At 53.9% G+C, this 27,642-nt stretch overlaps 1 protein-coding gene across 2 annotated transcripts in view; it reads left to right on the top strand.

Annotated features, from left to right (window-relative positions):
* Positions 1 to 404: 404 nt before the first annotated feature.
* LOC114699722 (zinc finger protein 862) overlaps positions 405 to 27,642 on the top strand; it is an 85,109-nt gene continuing 57,871 nt past the window's right edge. The window contains exon 1 of one of the 2 annotated variants that reach the window (XM_028878985.2): positions 405 to 858. In XM_028878985.2, coding sequence (XP_028734818.1) covers positions 670 to 858 — 189 coding nt within the window. In that variant the 5' untranslated portion in view covers positions 405 to 669. The remainder of the gene's footprint in view (positions 859 to 27,642) is intronic. The other variant, XM_028878988.2, reaches the window with a different exon arrangement.

The following is a 27,642-nucleotide window of genomic DNA, read 5'->3' as shown; positions in this document are numbered from 1 at the left end:
GCCTCACCACATCCCTTCAATATCTTTCTTGCTGAGTCCCATTTCATAGACGGAGAAAACGAGGCACCAGGCAAGGAAGGGCTACTTAAACATCTTTTCCAAACCAGCTAGAGCAGTGGGTTCGTTTTTTATTCTGTCTCTGTTCGTTGTTCTGAGCAGCAAGTGAGGCTCACCCTTTAAGCCTGCAGCCCCACGTAAATAGTTAATTTTTCTCACGCGCCCCAGAGCCCTTCTCCTTGGTGTTCAGTGGGACGCACATCACCCAACTTCAGTGGATACTTCCAAACTGTCGAGCACCCAAAGGGTTAAAGGGGCCTGGAAGGGGACCCAGTAAGGGTTAAAATTATAAACACATTTATCGCCCTCTGACTATTTATTGGGTTCCAGACCGACAGCATCGAAGCTGGGCAGAGCCAGTGAGCACCCTCGGATGGGCTTGCGCAAACGCCACAACTTTCCAGCACGACCCCCCAAAAGTATCCCGGGCGCAAAGTTGGCGCAGCCCGCTCCTCCTCCGCAGCGTCGCCCTCCCCGTGGGGCGCGCGACGGGGACGCGCGAGCTCCCGCGCGGGGCCGGCTCGGGGGACGCGGGGCTCGGCGAGGCCCGGCTCCGGCCCCCTGAATTGGGGGGTCCGCGTCTGCCCCAAACGCCGCTTTCTTCCGTTTTCCATGTCATTTCCTGTACTAATAAGATGGTGGTCAAAGCAGGGGAGGAGAGCAGCAGCGAGTCGCCGCCGTGCTGCTGCGGGCGCTGAAACTTTGCCCGGCCGGGGACCCCGCGCGCGGCCGCCCCGTCCCGCCGCGCCCCGCCGCCCCGGCCCCGGCCCGGCCCGCCGCCCCGCGTGGGAGCCCGCGAAGGTGAGTGGGCCCGGTGGCCACCGTGGCCATGAACGCGAACATGGCTTCGGAAGGCGCTGGGCGGCTCGCCAACCAGCGCGGGACCGCGGCGACGCGCGCACGCGGGACACTGGGCGGCGGGGCGCGTGCGGGCAACGGGGCACGGGCCGGAGCACCGGGAGCGGGGCGAGCCCCGAGGTGGCCCCGGCCCGCAGGTCGCCCCCACCGCCGCCCGCCGCGGGCCTCGGGCGGCCCAGCCTCCGCCTCCTTCCTCCGCGCACTCGCCCGCCTTGTTCCACTGTAGCCTTTTCCTCGGCTCCGCCGCGCGCTGACGGACGCGGACGCCGGCCAATGGGAGCGGCTTCCCGGGCCCGGCGTTCGGAAAGAGAACGCGTAGACAGGGGGCAGGGCGGGGCGAGGGCGGGATGCGGCCGCTGGCCTAGTTGTGGGGACTTGGTAGCCGGTGCTCCGGGGCTAGGCTGGGGGCTTAGGGACCGCATCTTTCTCTGTGACCCGCCGCGGGCTGGGGCAGCAGAGAGAGGGCGTGGCTTTCATCTATTTTAAGTCTTGGTTACAGCGTGGACTCTTCGGGAAATCGTTCCCGAGTGTCGCCTCCACCCCCACCTCCTCATTCCCGGTCCCCAAGGTACTATGTGATGCAAAAACTGCAGAAACTTGGTGGCCAATGACCTTCCTCCGTCAAGGCCAGCGTGCCCTAGGCAAGTCGCTGCAGAGACTATGGAGCAGCCTTGGGCGATGCCGGCAAAAAGTTGCTGGTGTCTTGTGCACACCAGAATAGGAGCTCAGACCCTTAGGTTGAGTTGGCGACCTAGAGGAGGAAAACCTATTTTCTTTTATTTTCCGACCATGGCTTCTTGTGGAGGATAGCTGTGGTCTATAATTTAGAGTGATCCAGAAGAAGCACGCCCAGTCCTTTTGTGCATGGGGACCGCGCGCCAAGAAGGGAGGCTGTGCTTCATCTTGGGAACCCTATAAACTTTGGGAGATTTGTCCATCCTGAAGCAGAACAATTTTCCACTGAGTGTTAGTTATGCCTGTGGCACCCCAGCTTGCCTTGTCCATTGTCCCCTGCAGAGGAAGGCTGGGACTTTCCTGGGTCTTGGTTTGGTGGTCCAGTGTGTACGGGTCAGAAGCCCCAGTTCGCTTGCCTCATCCCTAGGGAGTGGGGCATGGACTCTGCTGGGAACCTTCTGGGCACATAGCCCAGGTCCCTTGGTTTATTTAGTTTCACGGAAAGGGCATCTTCAGGATCCTTCCCACAGGGCTTTGAACTTTGCAGGGCTGCAGCTGACCTCTTCAAGCGGTTTTCCTTCCTACAGTGGGCTTAGTGTGGCCAGTGTGGGAGTCAACCAGAGGAGCACTGAGATAGGAGCAATCGAGTACTTGGCCCAGGATCTGCCTCACGGTTTCAGAAGCCAGAGCTCTGAGCCTGGGCGATGCTCTGTGAAACATCTTGGGTATCACAATTGCTTGCCAGACCCCAGCCTGCTCCACCCAGACCCTAACTGACAGTGTCCCCAAGGAGCAGCTGTTCTTAGGGGTACCTTCTGAGTGTCCTTCTCAGGGATGAGGGGTTCTTGTCCCAGGAACCCTTAATCTGTCACCACAGTCACCACCTCACGCCTGAGTTGTCAGACTTTTCCTGTCCACGTGTTTCTCAGATTGCTTCTCTGAGTTGTCTGTCTGGTGAGAGTGTACTTCTGGCTTACTCATCTCCTAGATTCAACATGGGGATATCAGCAAGAGTGAAAAAGACAAAGACCATTGGAAGAGGAGCTGGAGGGTCAGGCCCATTTATTAAGCTGCCTCTGTGGTCTCTCGCTTGGGGATCGTAACCTATTCGTAACCTTCCTTCATAAGCCTCCTCCACCGCTGATCTCGCTCAAGGGCTCAGAATGTCACAGGTCCTTATGGGAAACATGCTGATGTTTCTGCCTCCCTCAGCCAGTTCACCCATCTCCAGGCCCAGGAAGCTCTTGTCAGCCAATCTATCCTGGCTTCCCAACTCTCCCTGCCCCGACCCCAGCATGTTGGTGAAGCTACACTGCCCAACTTCTAGAGCCCAAGAGAATGCACCTGCTCTTGCCCAGCAGCTCCCCACTGCAGTCAGGAATGGTACAGTTTAGATCACCTCAGGCTCCCCAGGCCCTGACCCTGCTCCCCCTCCGGTACATTTCTAATAAAGGACCAAGTCTGCCAATAGTCTGGCTCCCCTCGCCTCAGCCTCAGCCTCATCTCCTGCCCTCTCCTCCTGTGTCCAGCCCACTCTGCCGTGATCAACCTCTCTTGGATTTATGCATGAGTGAAAGATGGTGAGGGGCAGCAACGTGGTGTGGAATGTCTGGTGGTCTTTGTTGGTCTCCCAAAAGTATTTCCAGCGAATCAGGCATGCCCTGGGGTAGAGTTCAGGTCCTCTTAGTCTAGGATGAGGCCCTGACTATCTAGTGAGTTGAGACCCACAGAGATGTGTTACTTGAGGCTTAAAGCATTCAACTGTCAATGGGAGACTCTCCTAGTTTCTCGTTATTGGTAGTGTGGCATCTGATAGCATCATTGGGAGCTGCTTCCGGGTCACTCAGTGAGCAGTGTTCTTTGATGGTCCATAACCATGCAGTACAAGTAAGAGATAGACCTTTGCCGTTTTAAACCGCTGAGACCCGGGCTTGCCTATTCTTACAGGATAGCTTCTGTCACCTCCTCCAGGAAGACTTTCTGAGTTAGGCTAAGCCTTGGGTTAGAGGTGCCTCTGGTCTCCACATCCTTTTCCTCGTGGATTCTTCTTTCTGTAGCAACTCTCCATGTGCTGATTATTTGGTCACAGTCTTACATTGTCCCCAGACCACAGGCCCTGTTTTAGATAGGTGGCCTGTGTCTGTGAGCTGCCAGATGGGTGCCTTCTGTGAGTCCTTGACCCTGACTGAGAATCACCGTGGGCAGAGGCTGAGGACAGGCAGTAGGCTCCAAGCCTCCCTGAGCTGCAGTCCTGGCTGGAAGGTTTCCGGCACTGCGTTCAGTAACTTGTAGAGGGCAAATGTGAAGCTCCTGGTCTTTGCAGGTGTCTGGGCCCAGCAGTGCTGAGCTTCAGAGAACTAGGATAGGCAACTCCAGGAGAGTAAGGGGATAAGATTGGAGACCCCAAGGTCTCTGCTGATGTAAGGGGATGATTCGGTGCAAGGGCCGATGGGTGGAGACCTGGGACGCTAAACACTGGCCAGTGTTTCCTGAGGGCTTGTGCCTGTCAGACACGAGCTAAGCAGCCCCATCCTGTATAGGTCATTTTTTCATTATGATAGTGAGACACCCGAGGCTATATTCTGTCTGAGGGTCCCCTTGACAGTGTCTCATTGTGGTGGATGTCACCATAGAAGGGCACGTGATGGGAGATCACAGAGTAAGACAGGAAGTCTGGAAGGACCGTCTTCAGAGACCTCATCAGGGTTCCACAAAGAACTACAGTAGTTCCTTTCAGGACAGGGCCCTCAATTACCCAGGGACCTCCTAGTAGGCCCCATGTCCTCAAGTGCCACCACCTCTGCACTGTCGCAGGAGGGCCTTCACACGAACCACTAGGGATACACTCAAGTGCTGGCCACTCCATACCACATCCCTGTTCTGGAGACACCCACAGGTGTTTCCCAGATGGGGAAACCGAGGCTCTGAAAGGTGGAGTGAAGATGCAGAGCTAATGGCGTAATGAGAATTGGAAAGTGCCAGTCTGATGTCACCTCCTGAGAGCGGCCTCTTGGAGCAAAGGCAGAGGGTCCTGGGGCCTCCTTGAATCAGATGGGCAGGGTATAGAGGGAGAAGGAAGAGAGTCATTCTGTGGGGAAGGGGCCTGTGGCCAGCCTCGGAGAGACAGGAGTGGTGACTGGTGAGTGTATGGGCGTGAGAGTGTGGAAAGAGAATAATAGAGCAAGCTCTGTGAAAGTAGCGTGGGGGGTCAGATGACCCCTCTGGACTCCCCTCTGATATCGGGGTTGAGCAGAGGAGTGCCTGGCCCAGGAGTACCTGGCAGTGGGGCTTGAGGACTTCTTCTGAAGCTGGCTGGTAATCTCCACCTCTGACTGGAGCCTGCAAGTCCTTGGAGGCCCCAGAGCCCCATGTTCTCAGAGCGTGGGGCCAGGGAGGGGCTTCTCGGCAGCTGGCCCAGGGGCCATGCCGGAAAAACAAGCTGTGCAGAAAGCTGGGGTTGGGGGGGGGGAGAGAGAGGGGGAGAAGAAAAATGTGTGCTGTTATTTTTAAAAAGCCCATTTCCTATTGCAGATTTGTATCAGCTGATCCTGAGAGGACCAGTGTCTCACACACACAGTGTACCTACACTGGTGGTGCCCTCACCCCCCCCCCCCCAAAGACTGCAGGAGGGGAAGCCTGGGGCCTGGGACTGGGTGTCATCCTGCCCTTCATTCCTTCATCAAGCTCGTGTATTCTGCTGAGTGCCAGGCTAGGGCCACTCAGTCCTTGCCTCACCCAGCTCCCAGGCCAGCGCAGAGCCAAGCACAGAGAAACATCGTGGGTTATGGTAGATAGGAAAGGAGATAGCTGTGGAGTCCCATCTCAAAGAGGAAGCCTTCAGGCTGGGCTTTGAAGGATGGGCAGGAGAGAGAGGGAGAGAGGGAGGAGAGGCATCAGAGTCTGTGGACAGCCGTGGAAAGAGTGGGTCTGTGGTTGGTGTGTGTGGGTGCGAGAGAGTGCACTGAGTGTAACGGAGCAGTGTCCTCGTCCGGCCCTCGGACAGGGGCGCCATCTCCCTGGAGTACCGCACTCCAGTTTGCTCTGCAGTGGCTCCATCTCCAGCAGCAGGACTGACTGCCAAAACACTGCCTTCTGGGGCACTTCCCTATTGAGAGTTGTAACCGGCCCAACTCCGCATCTCAGCTTCCTGCTTTCTCTCTTGGTGACATGTCTTAGGTCTTACTTACCTGTTTTGTTTATTTCGTTCTCTCTCTGTTGGTTCTTAGAGAGCTAGCATTTCTGGGACTTGGTTCACTCCTGTGAGAGGAGTGTAGGGTTTAGTGTGTGGCCTGAATGGTGTGCGGTGTGAAATTGTGAATGAATGGAGTGCTCACCCCTCACACAGCACTTTCTCTGCATGGCTCCTCATCCTTGTCCCTCCAGTCTATAGTTTGGGACACTGAGGATCACAAGAGGAGAGGGAGTCCCTGTTGGTTAAGCTGTGCAACTGGGATTCGAAGCTGGGTCACCTGGCCCGAGTGCTCCTGCCTAACCCTGATCCCTAGTCCCCTCTTCCCCCACCCCCTCTACACGCCCCTCCGGGTTGGAAGACTTGTCCTGGCTGCAGAGGAGTCCACACACTGGTGGGCTGCAGGGAGCCTCAGAGGGTTTTTTTAATAAGACACAGTGACCGGATCCTTGGTCCAGAATGCTGGATAGAAAGGGTAGCAGAGGTGATCGGAGGGTGAAGCCAGGGAGATGGTTACAGGTCAGAGTGGACAGGCAAAGGCTGAGATCAAGCAGGCAGAGAACCCTAGTGTACATGGTTTGGCCTGGGAGTCCCTGGATCTGGGCCCTCGCCGGGAGAGGGAAGCGGGGAAGATACCAGTTTGGTGGGGTTGGTGTTGTGCCTTGCAGAGGACATGGGGTTCAGGTCAGGCCCCTGACTTGCTGCTTGACAGTAGGGGTGTCCTGACAAGAGGAGGCCACTCCTCCCAGGTTGGCTGTCCCCCGAATGTAAAGTAAGGGTGATAACAGTGCCCAGCTCGGCTGCCCAGATAGCACTGGACACCAGTGCCTGGTGTCAGGTTGACTGGGAGCTGCCTTCCTGGATGTACAGTCACATAACAATAAGGAGGTAATCTTGCATCCCTTACTGAGAACAAGGTACCCGCAAAGAGATGGGCAGAGGCCTCTGTGCTTGCCCGTGATCTGGTCATGCCCTCGGGCACTCATTTCACACCTGACTGCTGTTGGAGGCCATCAAGCCTGTCTGGCTTCAGTTTCCTCTTCTGGCCACCGAGATGTGGGCATCAACCCTGCCTCATAGTCTGCAGGAGAAAACCTTCCCCTCTATGCCGTCAGTACCGAACTGAAGATGCTGCTCGCTGGGAGAGGTCAGCTGCTAGAAGAGACATTTTTTTGAGTACCAAGGCCCTTGACAACAGTTGCTCTTCACACCCGTTTATGGAAGGGTACTCAGAGCTCAGAGAGGTCTCTTGACTGGCTGAAAGACGCACAGCTTAGACTTTCCCTGGTTACCCTGTGAAAGCTACATCACAAAGGAAGCCTTGGGGCCCCTCTCTGTCTTATCTAATAATTCCCAACAGGTTTCTTGTGCTTTGAAACGGATTTGATTGGTAGGGTCTTTGGCTGACACAGCTGTTTCCAGGACCTTCCCCACCCTGGGAGCCTCAGAGTCAGAACGTGGAGTCACATTTGGCTAGACCAAGAGTTTCAGATAAAGCGATGATGGGGGCAGGGGACCAGACATGGCCGGCTGGCACCCTGCCTCCTGGCATCGACCTCAGAGCAGAGTGGCTGGGGAGGCAGGTTCTGTCTTTTCCGTGAGACACACCTGAGCCCCTGGAGCTTTCTGTGGCGTGTGGAACTTTCTCTGCCCTCTGACACAGGAGGAAACCCAGAATTCCAGTCCCCTTCCCCCTCCTGCCTGCCCCCAAAATCCTTATTCAGATCCCCAAGGCAGGCAGGCAGGCCAGCCCACCCGACACTTCGTTGTGCCACTGAGGAAACTGAGGCTCAGAGACCAGAAGTGACTAATGGGAAGTCATGTGCTTTAGAGTGGCCAGACTCCAAATCCCACCTTCCCCTTGTGCCCTAGGACCTCGCTCCTGGATATGTTCGTAGTAAGCAGTGTCCATACTCAGGGCAGGATCAGAAGTAAGCATAGAGTGAGCAGGCTATGGGGGGTGGGGTGGGGTGGGGAGTGGGGCTTGGGATATGGTTCAACCCAACCCTGAGCCGAGCTGGTGTGGACATCACTGAGAAAGTCAATGCAGAGCCTCCCTACAGTGTCAGAACCCACAGCTGTTGTGTCCCATTTTCTCAAACTGTCCTGGAGGGAAAGGATGAGGGCCAAGAAAGAGTCCTGCTGCCCGTGTCCCTGGGTGATTCCAAGCACCTGGCGTGGAATACAAGCGAGGCAGGAACAGTGGCCGAGCAGACCCTCAGTGCCTGCTTGTTATGAGGGAGCTTGTTTTGGGGATAGCACATGGGGGACACATGCAATGGACCCAACCTCGTCATGGCCTGAGGTGGGGTGTGACTCTGGAGGGTGGGGAGCTGTTGGTGGGACCTCACTCAAACCTCCCAGCCCCAGTACAGCCAGGGTGACTTACCCTGTGTCTATGTGCCTGCCAAGCTCCTCTGTAGGGCGGCTGGGTTCCGGAAGGCAAGTCAGACTAGCCAGAGAGCTTGGTATTTGCAGAAGACTCAGTGAACGAGCGGAAAGGGCCATGGCGAGGAGAGAGAAGCCTGGCCTTGCCTTGGGAAGGGGAAGTGCAAGCGTGCCCAAGAGACCAGTGGCTCGGCAGCTGCAACAGGACTTACCCCAAAGGTCTATGACTAAATCCCAAGGCATGTTGAGCTTCCCGTAAGCCCCAGCATCAGCCATGCCTGCAGGAGGCACATCTGTATGCATGGTCCTGCCAACCTCAGCGGTCCCATGACGCTGCTCTTACTGAATCCATTTTGTAGAGGTGAAATGTAGCTCCCAAGAAGTGAAGTGACTTACCCAAGGTCACACAGCTACTCTGCGTTACTGCTGTTGGTGGCCTGGGCTGCGGGATCTTTGTAGTGGGTGACTGGTGGCTTCCTCATTTCTCCCCTGGGCTGCTGGGTAGTGCAGTGAAAACGGAGGGCACGAAGAACCATGGCCCAGGGCAGTCTGGGAAATGGGAGCTCTTGGCACAAGTGCAGCTGGATTATGGGGTGTTCGGACCTTCCCACCCAATGTTTTGTGGTCAGGTATTTGAGCAGTCCTCCTTGGGGACCTGGAAATGCAAACACCGCTGGATCTCCCTGGAATGCTAGGCTAACAGCAGCCCAGCCGGTGGTGTCCAGTGCATGCTGGGTGGACGGCTGGCCTAGGTGAGCTGCTGTGAGTGATTGTTCTGCTACAGGTCTGTCCCTGGTCTGTTCCAGGTCTGTCCCTGGTCGGTACAGACGTGGAGAACAAACTAGAGAAACTCTCATTGCGGCATGCGGTCCCCATGCCACATCCATCGTAGTTCACAGATGCAACCATGGGCCATGGCGTGGAAGCTGAAACAAAAAAGTCTCTTTATCACAGGTAGTTTGAGCAGCTCTGGCTCCCGTCCTGACTATGAGCGAAGGCAGGAAGTGTAAGGATTGGCCTTGGGCGGTGAGGAAGGGAATGTGGGTTCACTTCCCAGAGGTAGGCGAGCAGCTGGACCCCGCCCCACCCCCAAAAAAAAAAACCCAGCAGAATTGTGTCAGGCGGAGGGAAGGGAAGAGCATTTGGGCACTGAGAACAATGTATGCAAAAGTGAGCAGTGGGAGGGCCTGTGATCCACTGAGTGACAGGTGTCTTGGCATTTGGGAACAGGGAGGAAATGGCCCTGGAGACAGGAAGGCATTGCCCTGGAGGTACTGGCGAGCTCCTGACTGTTCCTTAGGAGAGGTGAGACGCAGTTAGCTTAGATGCAGTTGAGAACTTCTGCCCCTGTGGTGGGAGGTTGGGATGGGGATATGGTCATGGGCATTTTGAGGAGGGACAAGACCTCCCTGGTGTGCATTCCTTCTTTCCACTGGTCAGGGAGGCTGTCCTTGGGCCCAGGGAGCCGCCAAGAGCTATCTGCCCATTTCTACGAGGCTGTCCTGGCCACGGGCTGACGTCCGAAGTAGTTGCTGCCTGTGGGTGAAGCTTCATTCCCCGCCCCCCCCTGCAACACCAGAGCTGCAGAGGTGTGGCCTGGAGAACAGCCAGTGGGGTGTCCAGATTCTCTGGGGTCTTGTGGGACCATATGCAAGGAGGAAGGAAGTCAGGACTTGCTGTAGAGGCTGGGGTCCCCAGGAGACCTGGGGTCCGAGGGTAAGAAGGGACAGTGGCCTGAAGTTGCTTCCCATGTGGATCCCTCTAATGGCCAGGTCTGGGGCCTGCCTTCCTGCCACACCTGGGAGCTGGGCCCAGCCTGGGCCAGTCTGAGGGAGGGAGGGAGCGTTTCGTAGTGCTTAGAAGTTACTCCCTCAGCTCTTTCCCAGCCCCATTTTCTGAGTCGAGGGACCCACCTTGTCCTTGGGTTTCTGGGAACAACCCAAGGTGTGCCTGGGCCTGCATGTGGCCACAAGCCCAAGGAGGGGGGCTGCCCAGGAGGGAACTGTGGGAGCGCCCCTCCCGCCAGCACCAGCCTCACCCTTCTCCGTGGGGCCCTGTTAAGGGTGCCCCTGGCTCACTCTCCCTGTCAGGCTTTCAGACCAGCTGGGTTCTGCAGCAGCCGCAGGCTGGGCAGCTGCTCTTCAGAGGCGTCTCTGTACTCCTGCAGAATGGGGTGGGACAGGGCAGGCCTCCCTCGCTGACCCCACCTGGGCTTCAGGCCAACTGGCCCGGAGTCACTGAGGTGCCTCGGTGTTGACAGTGGTTCTGTCCACGCTGGGAGAGGGGCAGCCTGGGTGGGCACTCTGTGGGGGGAGCAGGCTCTAGGTCAGTGGCCGTGGCCTCAGGTTTCCCCCTGCCTCCCGCCCTCCCTGAAGCTGGCGATTTCCCTGGTGAATGTCGTCATGCAGGGGCGCCTTGCTTCTCCGTGTCCCTGTTTCTCAAAGGACACCCCCACCCAGAGCCTGCTCATTTGTGATCCTCTAAGGTTGCACCCAGGAGTCAGGGCGGAGTCAGGGGCTGGTTTTGTCTCAGGCAAATCAGTTAGTGCCTTCCAGTAATAGCCTCCTCTTCCTCACTTCTCTGTTTGGAGACAGGGTCTCACTATGTAGTCCTGGCTGGCTTGGAACTCTGTGTAGATCAGGCTGGCCTCAAATTCACAGAGATCTGCCTGCCTCTGTCTCCTAAGTGCTGGTATTAAAGGCATTTGCCGCCATGCCCAGCAAGCCTGACTGTCTTGGAACCCAGGCGTTGCCCATTTATTTTCTTGGTGCCTTGGGTCCACCTGGAGTGTGGCTGTGACTGCTTGTGTTAATGGAGCCACTGTTTTTCATTAAAAAAGTGGGCTGACGAAGGATAGACTTCAACTCCTGATTCTCCTACTTGTCTTCCCAAGTGCTAGGATTACAGCTGTGCAGCACCACATCTGGTTCCATGTGCTGCTGGACATCCAATTCAGGACTCTGTGTGACCAAGCAGGCACTCTACCAAAGGAACTGTTTCTCCAACACTGTTTGGAAAGACAGGGTCTCATTATGTCGTCCAGGCTGGCCACAGACTCTGGATCCTCCTGCCCCAGTCTCCCACACAACGGGAGGCACTTGTCACCCACACCCAACTTCTTGGGAATCTGCCTGCCTTGTGGGTAGATCCTTTAAAAGTGGGATCGCTGGGGCTAGGGATGTAGTTGAGTCGATGAAGGGCTTGCCTGGCACACAAGGCCCTGGGTTCAATCCCCAGCACTGAGTGAACTGGGCACGGAGGTGGTGCCCACCTGTGACTGCAGCACACAGAGACAGGGGCGAGGGGAACAGACGGTGAAGGTCGTCTTTGGCTATGGAGAGAATTTGAGGTTAACGGGCAAGACCTTGTCTCAATACATACATACATACATACATACATACATACATACATACATACATAATAAACAAAGAAAAAACTAAAAGAAAAAAAAAAGTGGGCTGACGATGGGTGGTGGTGACACATGCCTTTAATCCCAGCACTCAGGAGGTAGAGGCAGGCGGGTATCTGTGAGTTCGAGGCCAGCCTAGTCTCCAAAGCGAGTTCCAGGAAAGGTGCAAAGCTACACAGACAAACCCTGTCTCGAAAAACCAAGAAAAAAAAAAGTGGGCTGACATTAGCTCATCTTAGCCACAGCCGGCTTGGGAAAGGCCCATCTTTGGCCCAACTGGCATATGGACTAACTGAGGCTCCCAAAGGGTCAGTGAGGTTGGTAGAGTCTTGTGTGGGTACTTGAGGGCAGAGCTGAGACTCCTGGCTCTTCTCTCTACACTGGAGCTGATTTGCAGCATCGATGTGATCAGCATTCGATTGTTAACGTAGTCCCGACTTGGGGTTTAGCTGGGGCTGCCAGGTTCAGCCTGTTTGGGGTTAGGCTTCGCTGGGCAGTCAGGGCTCTTGCCTGGGTGCAATGTCACAGTCAGGTACTTGGCCCCATGAGAACTTGGTATGCGTGCCTGCTTTCTTCTCTTTCCTTTCTGAACTTCACCTCCATGCAAGGTCCTTCACCCTGAAGCACCCCAGAAGCTGGTCAGGAGCTAGGCAGCTTCTGGGACAGAGGCTGGAGGTCACTGAGGAACCTGGGTGGTGTGGGGAAGAGAAGGTTGCTCCTGATAGCCGGGCTGTTCACCTCTGCCTAAGTCACAAAGGGACCCACATTGCCCAGCCTCCCCGTTTCCAGGGTCTAATGTGTGCATGATGACACCAGGTGTGGGTCATCATGACTCCAGGTGTGGGTCAACAGGCCTTGGTCTTGGTTCCCGCTTCCCTAACCGGGCTCAGCAGAGACATCTAACCCACCTGTGTCCATGGGGTGTTAGAATTTTCTCTGATGCCTCCATCCCTATTGTAGGTGATTGTGTCACTCGGGGGCCTGGCGACTGTTTCCCACGGCAGATCTTTACGTCTTTTAAATTTTGTTGTGCTGAGTTTTAATCCTATAAAGACCATGCAAGTATATATTTCCTGTAAAAGTGGCATCTTGACAAATCAGGCTTTCCTTAGCAGCCTCCACGTTCTGGACTCCCCCACAAGGCTAGCAGTGGTTGTTGTAACCCTCCAGCGTTCTCTCTGTGCACAGACAAATAGCATATAGCACATAGACAGCAGTAGTTGCTAATAGTACTGAGTACTGGGTACATTAACTCTCACTTAACATTATACCTGGAAAATCTGGCGTGCGTGCGTGCGTGCGTGCGTGCGTGCGTGCGTGCGTGTGTGTGTGTGTGTGTGTGAAGTCAGCATCAAATGTCTTCCTCAGTCACTCTCTACCTTAGGACTGCTAGGGTCTCTATCTCACCAAGCCTGGAGCTCACTGATCTGGCCAGCAACCCCCAGGACACTAACCGCCTGCCCACATCTCAGGTACACACTGGCGCACTTGGCTTTTTTACCTCTGGGGTGGGGTTTTGAACTCAGATCCTCACGTCTGCATGACAAGCACTCTCCTGACTGGGCTTTCCTCCTGTCCTCTCCCGCCAGCCCCTCTTTGCTGTGTAGCCTAGTCTGGCTTCTAACTTGGGGATCCTCCTGCCTCCGTGTTCTGAGTGCTGAGATTACGAGCCTGAGGCATCCCAGTTGGGTTATGTCTTCACACGGAGAACTACCATCATTTAAAAAGCACCGACAGGCAGTATTTGGAAGTCACCCTTAATATTTAACCATTCCCCTTCTGCCGGACATTTAAGTTAGCTACAGTTTTATTCCAGAGCTTCCCTGGGCTTCTCTAGACTTTCTGGTGCTGGGTTATGGGAACCTGCTGTGCTTTAAAAAATGTATTATCTGATATTTTAAAACTTTCCCATTGAGAGTTTGTGAGGAACCAAACACCTTCCATTGTTTCCAGCTACCCTTCGCTCTCTTCTTTTGATCTGGATAGAAAATCTGCTTCCCTGGCTGCTTCTCTGCTTCTCCTCTCCTTCACAGTCTCCTTTTCTGCCCTTGTTCCGGTGGCAGCCTTCTGATGAGCTGGGGGCAGAGTAGGGGTGGTGGTAGTTCAGAAGATCAGTGGCCTCTGGAATCAGAGGGCCTTCGTTGGGATCCTGACCCGGCTCCCCCAAGAGCCGCCATTTCTAGAACTGTGGCACGTCTCCCTGTGGCTTGGCCTTATCCACTATGAACCAGAAATAACAGCACTCACGTCACAGAGCAGCCTTGAGTGCAAAGGGCTGGCCAGGCGAAGGGTAGGTGCCCGGTGGTGTCCCTGTCATGGAGTCCTGCCTCTGCCTTAGCTCATCGTCGCCTCACTGGGTGCTGAGCCTGTGTCCCTGGTGGGCAGCCTGGAGTGGCTCTCACCATTGTGACGCCTCCAATTCTCCGGTCAATGCATGTCCCAGAGGACACTGCTGCCTGGGAATGCACTGGGTGATCGGATTTCTACCCTGCTTGGCCCTGAAGGTTCTGGACAGGGGCCTGCAGAGAGAGAGAAGAGGCTGTCCTGGTCATTTGCCCTGAGGAGGTGGCCAGGAGCATAGTACCTAATGTAACCCCACACCTCGGACACATTTACCGATTTTCAATGGGTCTGTTGTGGATGTGGATTTGATCCCTGTTGGCCTGCGGGTGTGCAGGAGAAGACAGCAGCTTGGGGCCAGACTGTCCCCTGGGAGCTGGGTGTCTTGGAACCATGTTGGCCCAGGCAAGGGTTTGCCTTAGTCTCCGGGGCACACCGTTTTCCTGGTTCCATTCTGGCGCTGGGAGAATGGCTTCTGGCTTTTCCTTACATCCCTTGCGAACAGCAGAGCGCTTGCATGCCCCATCTGACCGGCTCGCCCTGCAAAGCAGGGACCCTGGCTGTGGCCATTGCCCAGGTGGAGAAAGCAAGGTTACGGATTCCTAAATGACATTCTCAAAGCCACCCACATGGTTGGCCGCTGGCAGAGCTGGGAGTGGTACCCATGCCATCTGGCTGTCCCTCCACTTCTTTCTTACAAGGCCACCCAATGTGATCATCCTGGCAGAGGTTGCCCAGGCGGGCAGCCCGCTTGGCCTTGTCTCTCTGGGCAGTGGCATGTGGTCCGAGAGTGCGGACAGCTGGGATTACAGTCTAAAAGCAGAGGAGTGTGTGGCTGGCCCCGGCCCAGCCCTCCCCAGCGCCAGGCCACACTCCCTCCTGGTAGTTGAAGTGGCCAGCTGAAGAGTCGCTGCTCCAAGGTCCCTCTGCCCTGTTGGAGAGAGGACTCTGGATCCTGTCTTAGGGGAAGGGAGCTTCAGCAACAGTGCGGCTCCCAGGGAAGCAGAGAACTGGGAAAGTACGTCTATGAAATACCAAGGGGCTGGTGGGTGCTGGTGGGTGGCAGGGCATCCGCCAGCCCCTCTCTTCTGGCCACTGGCTCCTGCTGCTCTGGGGTTGCCTCACTCTGAAGGTGCTGGCCTGACCCTGCTTGGAGTGAAGGTCGTGAGTACAGTGTCAGAGGGATTTGCACAGGGATCCGGTCTCCATCTCCTCGTGTGTACTGAGCACTTTCCCGAGCTTGGTGCTGTTCAGTGCCTCGTGATGAGTCTTAACACTCCATCTTCAGAATAACCCGAGGTGGCTGCCCTTGTGAATTCCCAAGTGCAGCTGGGGAAGCTAAAGGCATGGGGAGACCGTTTAACCGTGTAGCCCAGATTGGCCTCAAACTCCCAGGGATCCTCCTGCCTGGGCCTCCCGAGTGCTGGAGTTACAGGTGTACCTGTCTAGCCCCATACCTGTCTTCCAGCACAGGCTACATAACAGGAGCTCCATTAGACTGTGGGATAAGGGCTTTTCTGGCAGGCACTGGTGACCGGGAGGCTTTGAGCGAGCGACTGGGTCTCTTGGCACCCTGGCTTTGATGGGAAGAGGCCCACACAGTGCAGTTGGGAAGTTCTGTACTCAGGGCCCTGGCCACAGCAGCTGTGCTCACTCCGGGAGACCTGCAGCTGAACTGATTTGAACTACATCCTGGGGAGTAGGCAGCGCTCCCCCCAGCTGTCCACACAGCGAGCGGCTCCGCTGCCAGCCCCAGGGATAGAAGGACATTCTCTCTGCATGGGTGGCTGTGGGGTATTACTGGTGCTGGCTTTGGCTTCCTCTGGAGCCCGAGGGCCTGAGGGCAGACAGTGTGCCCACCTTCATGCAGGACACTTGAGTTAGCATTGAACTCTACAGCCTCCTCTACCCAGCCTACAGTGCTGTTCCGCTCCCCGTCATCCATGAGCCCATCTTTGATGAACTCGGGGAGGTGAGGTAACTTACCTGCTTCACTTGACTTCAGGTGAATCTTCCTCCACTAGCTTCTGGGCCCCCCATGGGTTCCATAAATAGGAACAGATGAGAACTAGAGCCAGGGTCTCTGTGGGGCCACCAAGTGACCCTGCCACCCAGGCCCCTGCATGCAGGGAGTCCCCCACTCCCACCCAGATTTACTCTCTGCAATGGTACTCACACTTGCTGTGTCTCTTTTTAAATCCCTCCCCCCGGGGTTAGTAAACTAATAAACAGGCTTGAGCAGAGCCGAGACTGGAAATACACCACCTTGACGACTGGAGATCCAGGAACGCCGCCGACATAACAACCTGGGCAAAGCAGGGGTCTGCGCTGCAATATCCCACTGTGTTACACTTCCTCTGCAGGGTAGCCCTGTACGATCTGAGCGGTATTTTCCTCACCCATGGAATGAGGAGGCAGTTAGGACGAAACACACATTGGGATTATGAGCACCTAGGGCGAGGAGTTACCCTGGCTGAGTAAAGGCCCCCCTCCACCTGTGCCAGCATAGAACAGCTTGAGCCAGAGCCTGAGACTGGAAAACACATAGGAAGTAAGCGGGAGCTGCTGGTCCCTGTCACACCCACCTGAGGACTGGAGATCAGGAGACCCGCCGCCGAGCATACAACCCTATGGAAAGCAGGGGTCTGGGTGCGAATCCCATTTTGTTACCCTCTGTAGTTGCCCAAGTAGCCTCTGAGCCTTATTTTCCTCACCCATGGAATGAGGGCAGTGAGACGAAAGGGTGAGCACCTGGCGGGAACCCAGGCTTGCGTCCCGTTTGCTGTAGGTCTGCTGCCAGGGAGGGGGACAAGGAGGGACTTAAGAAGGCTCTGGAGTCTGTGCCAGCAGCCCAGGAAGCTGAGGACAGAAATAGACGAGTCAGTCCGGAGACAGGGGCTCCAGATGGCCAGGCTTGCCCTCTGGCAACCCCGAGCCTGCGCACAGTCCTGCCTCCTGGGGCTGGTCGTTGCATAAATCATCCCTCGGCGGGGCGGACTAATTTTACCTTCTTGGTTTTCGTGATTCATATCTCATCCGGGAACCCGTGAGAGACATGGGAAGGACTCTTTCTGCTCTTTGGATGCGAGGTGCCAGCTGCAGTGGGATGCTGCGTCCGTGTGGGGTGCCACTGGGTTAGCATGATCTGGTGCGGATGAGCTGCAGTGGATCCCAGGGCTGGAATCCGGTGGTTTTACCACAGTCTGTTTTGGCCTCTGTGGTGGAGTAGGTTGGCAGGAAGATGCTTGTCACCTGCAGGTCTGGTGCTGAGAGTTTGCATAGGGCTGATTCCCCTCCCCCCACCCCCCAATTGTGGGAGTGTGGTCAGAGAATGCCAGAGCAATTGGGTGCTAAAGGAATTCAAGCCCAGTTACTTCAGCATACAGACACGTGTAAACTGAGGCTCCGTGCCTACGTGGAAGAGGTCAGACTCACAGGCTCACAGCAGCCCAGCTTGACTTGTGTCTTTTCATAAGGGGACAACGAGGCTTCCCTAACCGTGATCACACCAGGGGCTGCCCTACCAGCTTCTACCTGAGCCCCCCCCCCTTGCAGGGATCTGGCTCCCCTGCGTCTCCTGCACTCTGGGAGCACCCGATTGCGTCTGCTTCACCTCAGCATCTGTCCACAGGGTTCAGGGTAGGGGAGCCATCCAGAGGAAGGACTGGCAGGCTGGACGGTTCCCAAGTCATCATCTGGAGCTTGTCCTCAGTCTGCTTCACAGGTCACCAGCTCAGATGCCTCGCACGGGGACACAGGAGGTTGACGGGCTGCCTTTGGAGCTGGGGAGGCATGCTGGCCCATCTGAGCACACGGCCATCATGTGCAGCCACCTGCATGGTGTGACTGTCCCTTCTGACTGTCCAGGCTTTCCTGTGGACTCTTCTGTTTCTCTAAAGTTGGCCGAAATAAAAGTTGAGAAAGCAGCAGCCGCAGCCACCAGTTTGCCACCTACACTTCCGTCCTTCTTGTCGCCTCAGGGTGGAGCAGGTTCCATGGTAATTATCTTGTGCGATCCTCTCAGGAAGCCCTGTCTTCCCTGGGCAGGATCCCTTCCTCTCTGGGTCGCAGTTTGTCACCTGTCCTACAAGAGTGCCACCCAAGAACAGTGACAAGGAGGGTAGGCTTCGGGCTGGTTAGACTCCACACAGCTGCTGTGCAGCTTTGTTCAAGACACTTAAGCTCTCTGAACTTACATCTGAAAAGCAAAGGAAAACTGCTTCCAAGGTCGTAGACTTTATGAAATATCACCTGCCAGAAACTTAGCTGTCATGCAAAAATGGAATGCATGTGGCTCAGCTCAAGGTCCAAGAGGATGCTGAGAGCTTCAGGCACAGTTGGATCCAGGGTCTCGCACAATATCACACAATCTCTGTCCAGCCTTCTCTGTTCTCTTGTGTATGGGCTCCATTCACAGGCCGCTGATGGGTTGGGGTTGGGAATAGGGGAGGGGCACAAGCCTGCCAGCAGGTACCTCTGTTCTCTTTTTAGATTTTTAGATCCGTACCTCTGCATCCTTTTCCTCGTGAATTCATGTGACGGTCCATCTCTTCATCCATTGGCTGGGTCTCTTACCCTTCCTTGCACCAACCATTGGGTATTGCTGATGCAGTATGCTGATCCAGGCTCTGATTGGTTGGTCCTCACAGTCACACACCAGCTAAGAAGGGACAGGAAGCAAGCCCACAGGCATGGCTGATGACCCATGAGGATGGGAACCTTGTTCTCCAGGCTCCCAGCATGAAGGAAGGACAGGGCCGGCATTCAGTATAGGTACCGCAGGAGCACAGGTCAAGAGGGAGTGAATGGGCTTCCTTCACTGGGTTTGGAAGACGCCCCGGCCGGGGCACTGACATGTTAGAGCTTCCCCCTCACCTCCTTCCTGGAGGCCTGTGAGGAAGGTCACCTTCCTGGCAGTGTGACAGCTCTGCGGAGCCTCACTCTTGTAAGCTTGTCAGCTCACCAGAGCAGCCCAGCGACCCCAGTTTGTCCCACAGGTGTGACACACAGTCATCACAAGTGTCACCCTGAATACTCGGCCATCTTACCCGACATTGGTCTCCTTCGTCTGTGAGCTCCAGTGGCTCACGCTGCTTGCTTGTCCTCCTTTCGAAGGAGAGCTCCTGTCCCATCACCCACAGGAAGGGCACAGTGAGGAGTGAGATCATGCCTACCGCAGGTGCTTGTGAAAGGCAGGGCCTCTGGGCCTCCCTCCAAGCCACGCTCTGTCAGCACACGGGCCTGTCATGAGCCCTTCCACCTACAGGAAGGGCGCTTACTGGGTTCTTCATACATGGTTGCCACAGGCACACATGCACACACATGCATGCACACACACACACACACACACACACACAGAGAGAGAGAGAGAGAGAGAGAGAGAGAGAGAGAGAGAGAGAGAGAGAGAGAGAGAGAGACATGGAAGTAAGCCCAGGCCCATACTAAAGTCCAAAGGATCGGAACAACTTTTTCACCAGCAGCTCAACACACAGTAGGATCACCTGCATGGTAGACTAGTCACCAGGCCCTCAGATCACACTGGAGCATGGGTCGAGGCAGCAACTCTGTATATGGTGGGTTGCTGTGTAGGGAAAGGACCGAGGGCTGAGGGCCCAGCCCCTTTCATAGCAAACGAGAAGCCTGTCTTCAGGAAGCCAGCAGGCGCATGCTCATAGTCCCCTTGACTTACTTTATTACTGTGTGACCAGTGGCAGAAATGGTTTTGGAGACAGAAGACAGGAAGTCCTTACAGCCAGAGATGGTAAGCAGAGATGTTACAAGGATGCCCAGAACTCAGGTGGGCAGCCCTCCCCGGGGCATCTTGAACATGCACTTGTACAATCCCCTGAACAAGTCCTGTTAGGCAGACTTTGGCTCAGGAAGTCAGGGGTGGAGCCTAGGGTTCTGTATCACCAGGTAGCTCCATGTGACGCCAACACTTGAGGGGTGTGAGCTCATCCTTTGGAAAAGAGGATGGAGACACACTGGAGGTGTTTTCATTGTAAGATTCCAGGTCATGGCAATCAATACAGAGCCAACGAGAATGGCGAGGATGAGTGGGATGGACACAGAGGAGGAGACTGGAGAAGTGGAGGCAAGGCTGGGCCTCCAGCGGTCTGTATGTACCTGTACCTTTCTTCTCCACAGTGTGCAGGAGGCAGGGGCATGTTTGAGAGCTCTGCGTTAGCCAGCGTTCCAGTCTCAACCCTGTCTCGTGAAGGCCCTATACATGACTTAGAGGGGCACTTGCTCAGACTTCCTGCGATTCCTCATTAGCAGGGTGAGGGGAAGAGTAGGTGAGTCCAGAGGCCATGGTGTGGTATAGCACTTGCCCACCACAGGCAATTAAGTTAGCCCTTAATTATCCTCCAGAGAGCCCTCGTGTCCAGGCCTGGGCCTCTCCTGGCCTGCCTACCTTCCCGCTTTGCCATCAGTGACTGTGGCTTTCCTGGGCCCTAGACGGCCCAGCCCAGACACCTCTCACTCCTTGCATCCTGCCCCTGGCTCCTTAGCCCTTACCAGGCCTGGATGGCCCATATTTAGGATTCTGGAGCCCCAGGGGGTCTTGGGGAATTTATTTGGACCTCAGGGCTCTCCTCCACAGAGTGGCTAGGGGAGCCTCCACTACCTCCTCTCCCCATGCGTGGCTAGCATTCTGGGATAGCCATGGGGAGAAGATTTATTTTTAAATAAAGAAGCCTAGGATTTATTTTTAAAACACTTTTCTAAAATTTATTTTTATTTCATGTGCATTGGTGTTTTTGCCTGCATGTATGTCTGTGTTAGGGTGTTGGATCCTCTGGAAGTGGAGTTACAGACAGTTGTGGGTTGCTGGGAATTGAATCTAGGTCCTTTGAAAGAGCAGCCAGTGCTCTTAACCACTGAGCCATCTCTCCAGTCTCCATTTTTAAAACTCTTTAGTATTGATAAACATTTTTATTACCTATCAAAGAGTGAATAAGAATTTCTATGTACTTGTTAGCCGGGCGGTGGTGGCGCACGCCTTTAATCCCAGCACTCGGGAGGCAGAGGCAGGCGGATCTCTGCGAGTTCGAGGCCAGCCTGGGCTACCAAGTGAGTTCCAGGAAAGGCGCAAAGCTACATAGAGAAACCCTGTCTTGAAAAAAACCAAAAAACCAAAAAAAAAAAAAAAAAAAAAAAAAAAAAAAAAGAATTTCTATGTACTTGTCACCCAACCTCAGTTAATAATTCCTGAGCATTGCTGTTCTGTTTTAAGTTAAGAATACACCCTGCTGGTCTCAGATACAGTGAGAAGCACCTCCTCCCTGGCTAGTCACTACCACTGGCAACCGTCACTGCCCAGAGCCACCAGTACATAAGAAATCATCATAAGTACCAAACACATTCCGTGTATACTTCCAGTGTTATTGTGTATTTGAAAATGCATTCATTTATTTTTATGTGCAAGTGTGTATATATGTGTGTAGGTGCTCATGTGCCATGGTGTGTGGAGATCAGATGATAACTTTAAGAAGTCAGTCCGCTTTTTTCACTGTGTGGGTCCGGGATTGAACTCACCAGTCCGGGCAACAAAGGGCATTACTCACTGAGCTCTACATATATTTTGCCTAACAGCCTTACCAAGTCGAGGCTGCCTGTACCCACCGGCCCAGAAAGGTTCAGGCAATCCCCCAGTCAGTCACACAGCAATAACTTGAAGCATCATGGCAAGCACCTCTCATCGGCCATTCTGTTTCTTACTCAGATCCTGCTGTCACCATGGAGGAGGTCCTGCATCCGAGAGTCTGTTGTGTGTCCGCTTTGCACCAGGCCCTGTTCGGGCTGCAGAGGACACAGCAAGGAACAGACTAGATAAGCATCTTCACTTCCTGGAGTCTACATTCTAGCTGGGGAGACGGGGGCCAATCTTATAAATAAATACTATACAAGTTGGACTGTGACGTGGTCTACAGAAAGTGCAGCAGGAAGGAGAGAAGGAGCAAGGGTTGCTGCTATTTCATACAGGATGCCCAGAGATTTTACATCAGTCAAAGCCTGGAGGGCGGGGCAAGCCATGTGGACCTGCTGGAAAGAGCACTCTTTGCAGAGCCAATGCCAAGGCTCATGCGGAGGCTAGGGCAGTGGGAGAAGCATGAGAGATGAGGTCTCTGGAAATGGGGACAGTGTCCTGTGTTTATCTGTTCTGCATGAGATGGTCACTTTGTAGGGTCTGTAGCAAGGGGCCCCTTGTGACGGGTTCTCCTTGACTGTGGGTTGGGGGAGGGTCAGTAGGAGCCCTCAGGAGAGGGAGACTGGTGGCTGAGATCAGGAAGAGTAACTGGAAGGAGTGGTTTCCTTCTTTAGGAGGACGGCCTGGTGTGTAGATGTGTTACGGAGCTCACAAACCCTAGAAAGGCTCGGGGGAAAAGGAGAGAAATGGTGAGATTGAAGGTTATATGTAACTTTACAACTTTTTTTGTTTTGTGAGATCGGATCTCACTATGTAGAAGAGGCTGTCGTTCAAGGTCTGGATTACAGATGTGCGGCAGCACACCCAGCTTCTGTGCCTCTGGTGAGGCCCCAGGACCAGGCCCTCCTCACAGAGTACTTGGTGCTTACTCCCTAGAGAGGGGATGCATCAGAGCAGGAGGTGGTTTCCAAGGCCCAGGTGGAGTGCTGGAGCCATCAGGAGCAAGCCTATCCAGAGGGGGCCCCATACCTGCAGTGGGGCAGGGCCAGGCAAGACTGGGTGACAGCTGCCCAGAACAGAAACCCTGTCTGGACAGGCTTGAGAGAGGAAAGCAGAGTTCCAGGAAATGAAGAGGCGGCTGGCTTCCCAACCAGGGACAGGCACCCTGGCTTTGCCCATTGAATTCCCCCCTCGAGTGTGGTCGGCATCAACCAGTTCCCTGTTCCTCCAGCCCCAATCGTGTCCACTAGTCCACCCACCTCTGACACTGGCTTCCCAGACTCGGCACAGACCCCAGAGGACTGGGACTCAGTCCCACTGCACAGCCACTGCAGACTCCTCTTTCAGACCCTGGGTGTCTAGGCTTTTCATGTCTGTAGAGCAGAGGCTCCAGGACCTGTCCTCAGTTCCCATCATCCACTGTGTTGACGCACGGAACTCAGGAAATGGTGTTTCCCACCATTCCTGGCTTGTAGAAAGGGCGCAACCAAGACCCTGGCAGGTGGTGTACGGGAGGCCGAGGAGCTACTGAGCCCTCTCTGGGTCCGTCACCCCGACTAGTGAACCTCAGTGTGTTCACTAGTTCACTGACAGGTCTCTGAATCGTGCGTGTGTGTGTGTGTGTGTGTGTGTGTGTGTGTGTGTGTGTGTGTGCTATGTGCAGTACACACATACCCATACACTAGAAAGCACATGTGAAGGCTGGAGGTTGTTTTCTGTGTCTTCCTCTATTTTTCTCCACCTTATTTTTTGAGCAGGGTTTCTCACTGAGCCTAGAGTTCGGTGTTATAGTTAGACTGGGAAGCCAGCAAGTCCCCAGGATCCATCTGTCCCCTCCCTGTCTACAACACTGGCATTATAGGCACATGACCCTATGTTCAGATTTTATGTGGGTGCTGGGAACTGAACTCAGTTCCTCATGCTCGCACAGTAAACACTTACTAACTGGACTTTTCCCCACTTCCACATTTTACATCTTATTTAAATTTTCCGGTTCTGGTTATGGGGTCCAGTGGCCTGTATATGCTAGGCAAGCATTCTGCCATGGACTCACAACCAGCTCTGTTGAGGTTTTATAGGGTTTAATCTCCAGCCCTCATTCCCCTCTTCCAGAGGTCAGTGGGGGAGGCTGAAAGCTCTAGCCTTCTAAAGACTCCGGGCTTTTTAGAGACCAGCCCTACCCTGAAGTTCTCTGGAGTCCCCACAATACACCTCATTAGCATAAACTCAGGTGCTGGCCAAAGGGCTCCTTATGAATAACAAGAGACATTCTAGCTAGAGAGTGTGCCAGAAACCAAGGACAAGGCCAAATATGTTTCTTGTTGTACCCCATGGCCTTCTGCTCTGACAGTTGGCTTCATGGTAAGGACATGCCCCACAAAGTCCTCATCAGGGCTTGGCTGCCTTAGCAACGGTGGCTGTGGGCTTTCTCATCGAAGCCACAAAATAAACACCTTTCAGTCCCTTTGACTGCCCCAAAGTGCGTCGTCCGGTGTCTGCTCCAGAGGGCAATGCCATGTGTGGTGATATTCTTAAAGGCCAGGCTCTGGCTAGAAGTGGTGGCAGACACCTTTAATCCCAGCATTCAGGAAGCAGAGGCTACCCTGGTCTACAGAGCAAATTCTAAGACAGCCAGGACTACACAGAGAAACTTGTCTTGAAAATCAAACAGAACTGGAGAGCTGGCTAGCGAGATGGCTCAGCCATCATTTAAGAGCAATGGCTGGCCTTCCAAAGAACGTGGGGTCCATTCCCAGCACCCACATGGCAGCTCACAACTGTCTGTAACTCCAGCTCCAGAGGATCCGACACCCTAACACAGGCAGGCAAAACACCAATGTACATGAAATAAAAATAAGGAAATCATTTTTTTTAAAAAAAAAAAAGAAAGAAAAAAAAGAAAAACAAAATAAAAAGGCCAGGCCCCATGTCCAGTCACAGTCACTGGGGAGGCCATGGGGGTGCACCATTGGTTGACATGGGCAGCCCCAGTTTCTGAGACTGAGAGTAGGCCAGATGCCCCTGAAGGGAAGTGTGACAGCAGAGCATGTCATGTACAGTGGGAAGCAAGCCCATGAAAAACGGTACCACTCTGAACCACCTTCTCCAGGACCTGCTCCAACCTCTGCCTCTCCAGTTTCGACCGACCAACCGAGGAGTACACGTAGTACATTTTAGAAGTCCTGCAGGAGGGACCACCCTGGAAGGACCACAGTGTTCTACCAGACCCACCCCGCTCTGTTCCACGGATGCGCCTTGGAGGAAGCCCTGATCTGGCCAGAGCTCAGTTCCACAGCTGTTTATGGGGTTTCTTGCCTTGGGGCCCCTGCAGAAATATTTCACCTTTGTTCTCATGAGCATGCTCGTTCATACAGAAAAAACACACGTCTTACCAAAGCATGGCCTGAGATACTTCTACAAACACAGCCCAGCTTGGAACCAGCAGCCAGGCCAAGAAATCAAGCCTGACTTCAGCACCCCAAGAGCCATTTTCTGCCTATTCCAGTTGGTTCCAAGAAGAGCTCTGAACTTGACCTCTGTCTCACTTCCTCTTCACGTAGATGTGACTCCATACCTGACCGAAACAGTCGGAGGGAAGAAGGTTTTATTTCGGCTCATGGTTCAGGGGTCACAAGCCATCATGGTAGGGAAGGTATGGCGGCTGGTGCTCCATCTGTGACAGCTAGAGTGAGGCCACATCTGCGACAGCTAGAGATGTGCCACGTCTCAGTGACACACCGTGTTGCAGAGAGACCTCAGTGGGAACTGGTAAGCCCTGGCTTTAGGCTCTCCCCTCTCTTCAGGAGCCCACTGTGAAAGGTTCCATGCTTTCTCCGAACAGCGCCACCACCTGGGGACTAAATGTCCAAACCTGTGAGCCTTCAAGGGGGCAGGTCTCAGGGACCCGGCAAATTAAACCATACTGCCTCATCCCACAGCTGTACCTGGTTGTTTGGTTTCTTAACTTTATCAAAATCAGACTGCACAGAAAATCCTCTCTAGTGTCTGGTTGCTCTTCTCAGTGTTATGATTCAGCCATAGTGTCCATGTGGCCATGGTTCGATTACTCTTTCTGTGTGGTCTTCTGTCCACTAATTGATTTTATTTAGTGCGCTGGCACGTGCTTGTCACCTCAGCTTTCAGGAGGCTGAGGCAGGAGGATCAAGAATTCAAGGCAGACTCAGAAACAAAAAAGGAAGGGAACTCAGTGAGGGGTGTGCACCCCAGGAGGAAGCAGGGCAGAGTGAGTGTGCAGGGTCCTTTGAGGCCTTTGCTTAGGATGCCGACAGCTGGCCAGCCCATTGATCTGATTGACACACAGCACTGTGAAGAGGATGGCTGCAGCAAGCAGGCAGGTCTTTGAAAGTAGGATCATAAGGCAAATAAAGCCAGGAATGCTTCCTGTTGGAAATACCAGCCCGCTTTGCTCTGTTATCCCTCACCCATTGAGCATAGGCCAAGCACCGCTTTTGTGTTCAGCTTCTAATCTGGATCCCTTCGTTTGTGAGCCTGGGGTTGGATCTGAGTCTATTGATAAATGCGAAGAAGTCCTTTAAAGCAGTGGTTCTCAACCTGTGGGTCTTGACCTCCCCCCTTGAGGGTCATATATCAGATCTCTTGTATTTCATATATTTACATCATGATTCATTGCAGTAGCAAAATTAGTTGTCAAGTAGCAACAAAGTAATTTTATGGTTGGGGTCACCACAAGATGAGGTAGTGTATTAAAGGGTCACAGCATTAGGAAGGTTGAGGACACTGCTTTAAAGGTTTCATTCTCCTGGCCCTTCCTTCTTTCCCTCCCCCTAGCCTCCCTCTTCTTCTCCCCCCTCCCATCCTCCTCCTCTTCTTTCTCCTCCTCTTGCTCTTCTTCTTCATGCTGAGGTCCTTTTCCAGATCTTCAAATGGGATTACTTTATCTTTTCATATTGCTTCTGGGCTCACTCCCCCCTCCACAGCAGTTTTAGACTCACCCCAAAACTGAGTGGACAGTACAGAGGTCCCATATGTCTCTGCTCCTTACTCGCCACAGGGGCATGTGGATTTGTTTCAGTTAATGACCTCACAGTGACATCATGGTCAATGTCCACAGCTAGCATGAGAGTTCCCTCTTGGGACTGGTGGTTCTGAACAAGTGGGGACTGGATGTTGACCTGTATCTGCTATTAGAGTCGCTTCATGACCAGTCTAGGGTTCTGCCACTTTGTCCCTCCCTCCCTGTTACTGTCTCCACAGATTTCCTCTCCCAGAGTGTCACCTGTGGCAATCGTACAATATGTAACTTTTCCTCGGTGACCTTTTCCACTTAATAACAACATTTCATTTTCCTTCCATACGTAGAGCATGTGTTTCGTGTCAGTCATGGCCCAGAAGCCAATGTTGCATCGCATGCTGTGTCAACTTCTCTCTGATTTGGGAGGTTTAAACCACTTCTTTGTTTTTGCTCTCATGGATCACATTGTAGAGGACAGCTCTGCAGATCCCTGTTTGCTAGAGGCTTGATTGTATCCTTACAGGGGATTCCTGGTGGGGGATTTCTCACGCAGAGAGCTGGCCTTTGGGTTGCTGAACCGCCCTCTGGAAACACAGCCCCACGTCATACTACAGCCCATAGCGTTTGAGTGACTCTTTCTCCTCACTCTTGGCAATTCTCAGTATCACTAAGATTTTAAGATTTTTGTCAGTCAATTAATGGAGACATGATACTGAAAGGGGCTGCCTGTACCGAGAAAGATCCTGACCATAGTCCAAGTTCAAGCCAAGAGGGAAAAGAACTGATTGATTAGTGATGTTTGCCATGGGTGCTACGTCAGAGAGTATGGGAGACATACACTTGTCATCTCTGACACCAAAGCCTGAGTGTTAATAAGCTTTGATACTTTTCCATTGAGCATTTTAGTCGTTTATCTTTTTTTTTTTTTTTTTTTTTTTTTTTTACAAATTGTTCATGGTTTTTCTATTGAGCTGAGCATCATTATAGCCTGATGAGAAATGTTTTTCTACTAGGTATAGTAACTTCTGTGAAGCCCCTCCCCCAAGTGCTAAAGATAGAATAATTTAAGGTTTCACACATGA

This window comes from Peromyscus leucopus, chromosome 4, assembly GCF_004664715.2.
Source record: "Peromyscus leucopus breed LL Stock chromosome 4, UCI_PerLeu_2.1, whole genome shotgun sequence".
Lineage (NCBI taxonomy): Eukaryota > Metazoa > Chordata > Mammalia > Rodentia > Cricetidae > Peromyscus > Peromyscus leucopus.
The sequence above is the reverse complement of the archived record's forward strand: the minus strand, read 5'-3'. Positions and strand labels throughout refer to the sequence as shown.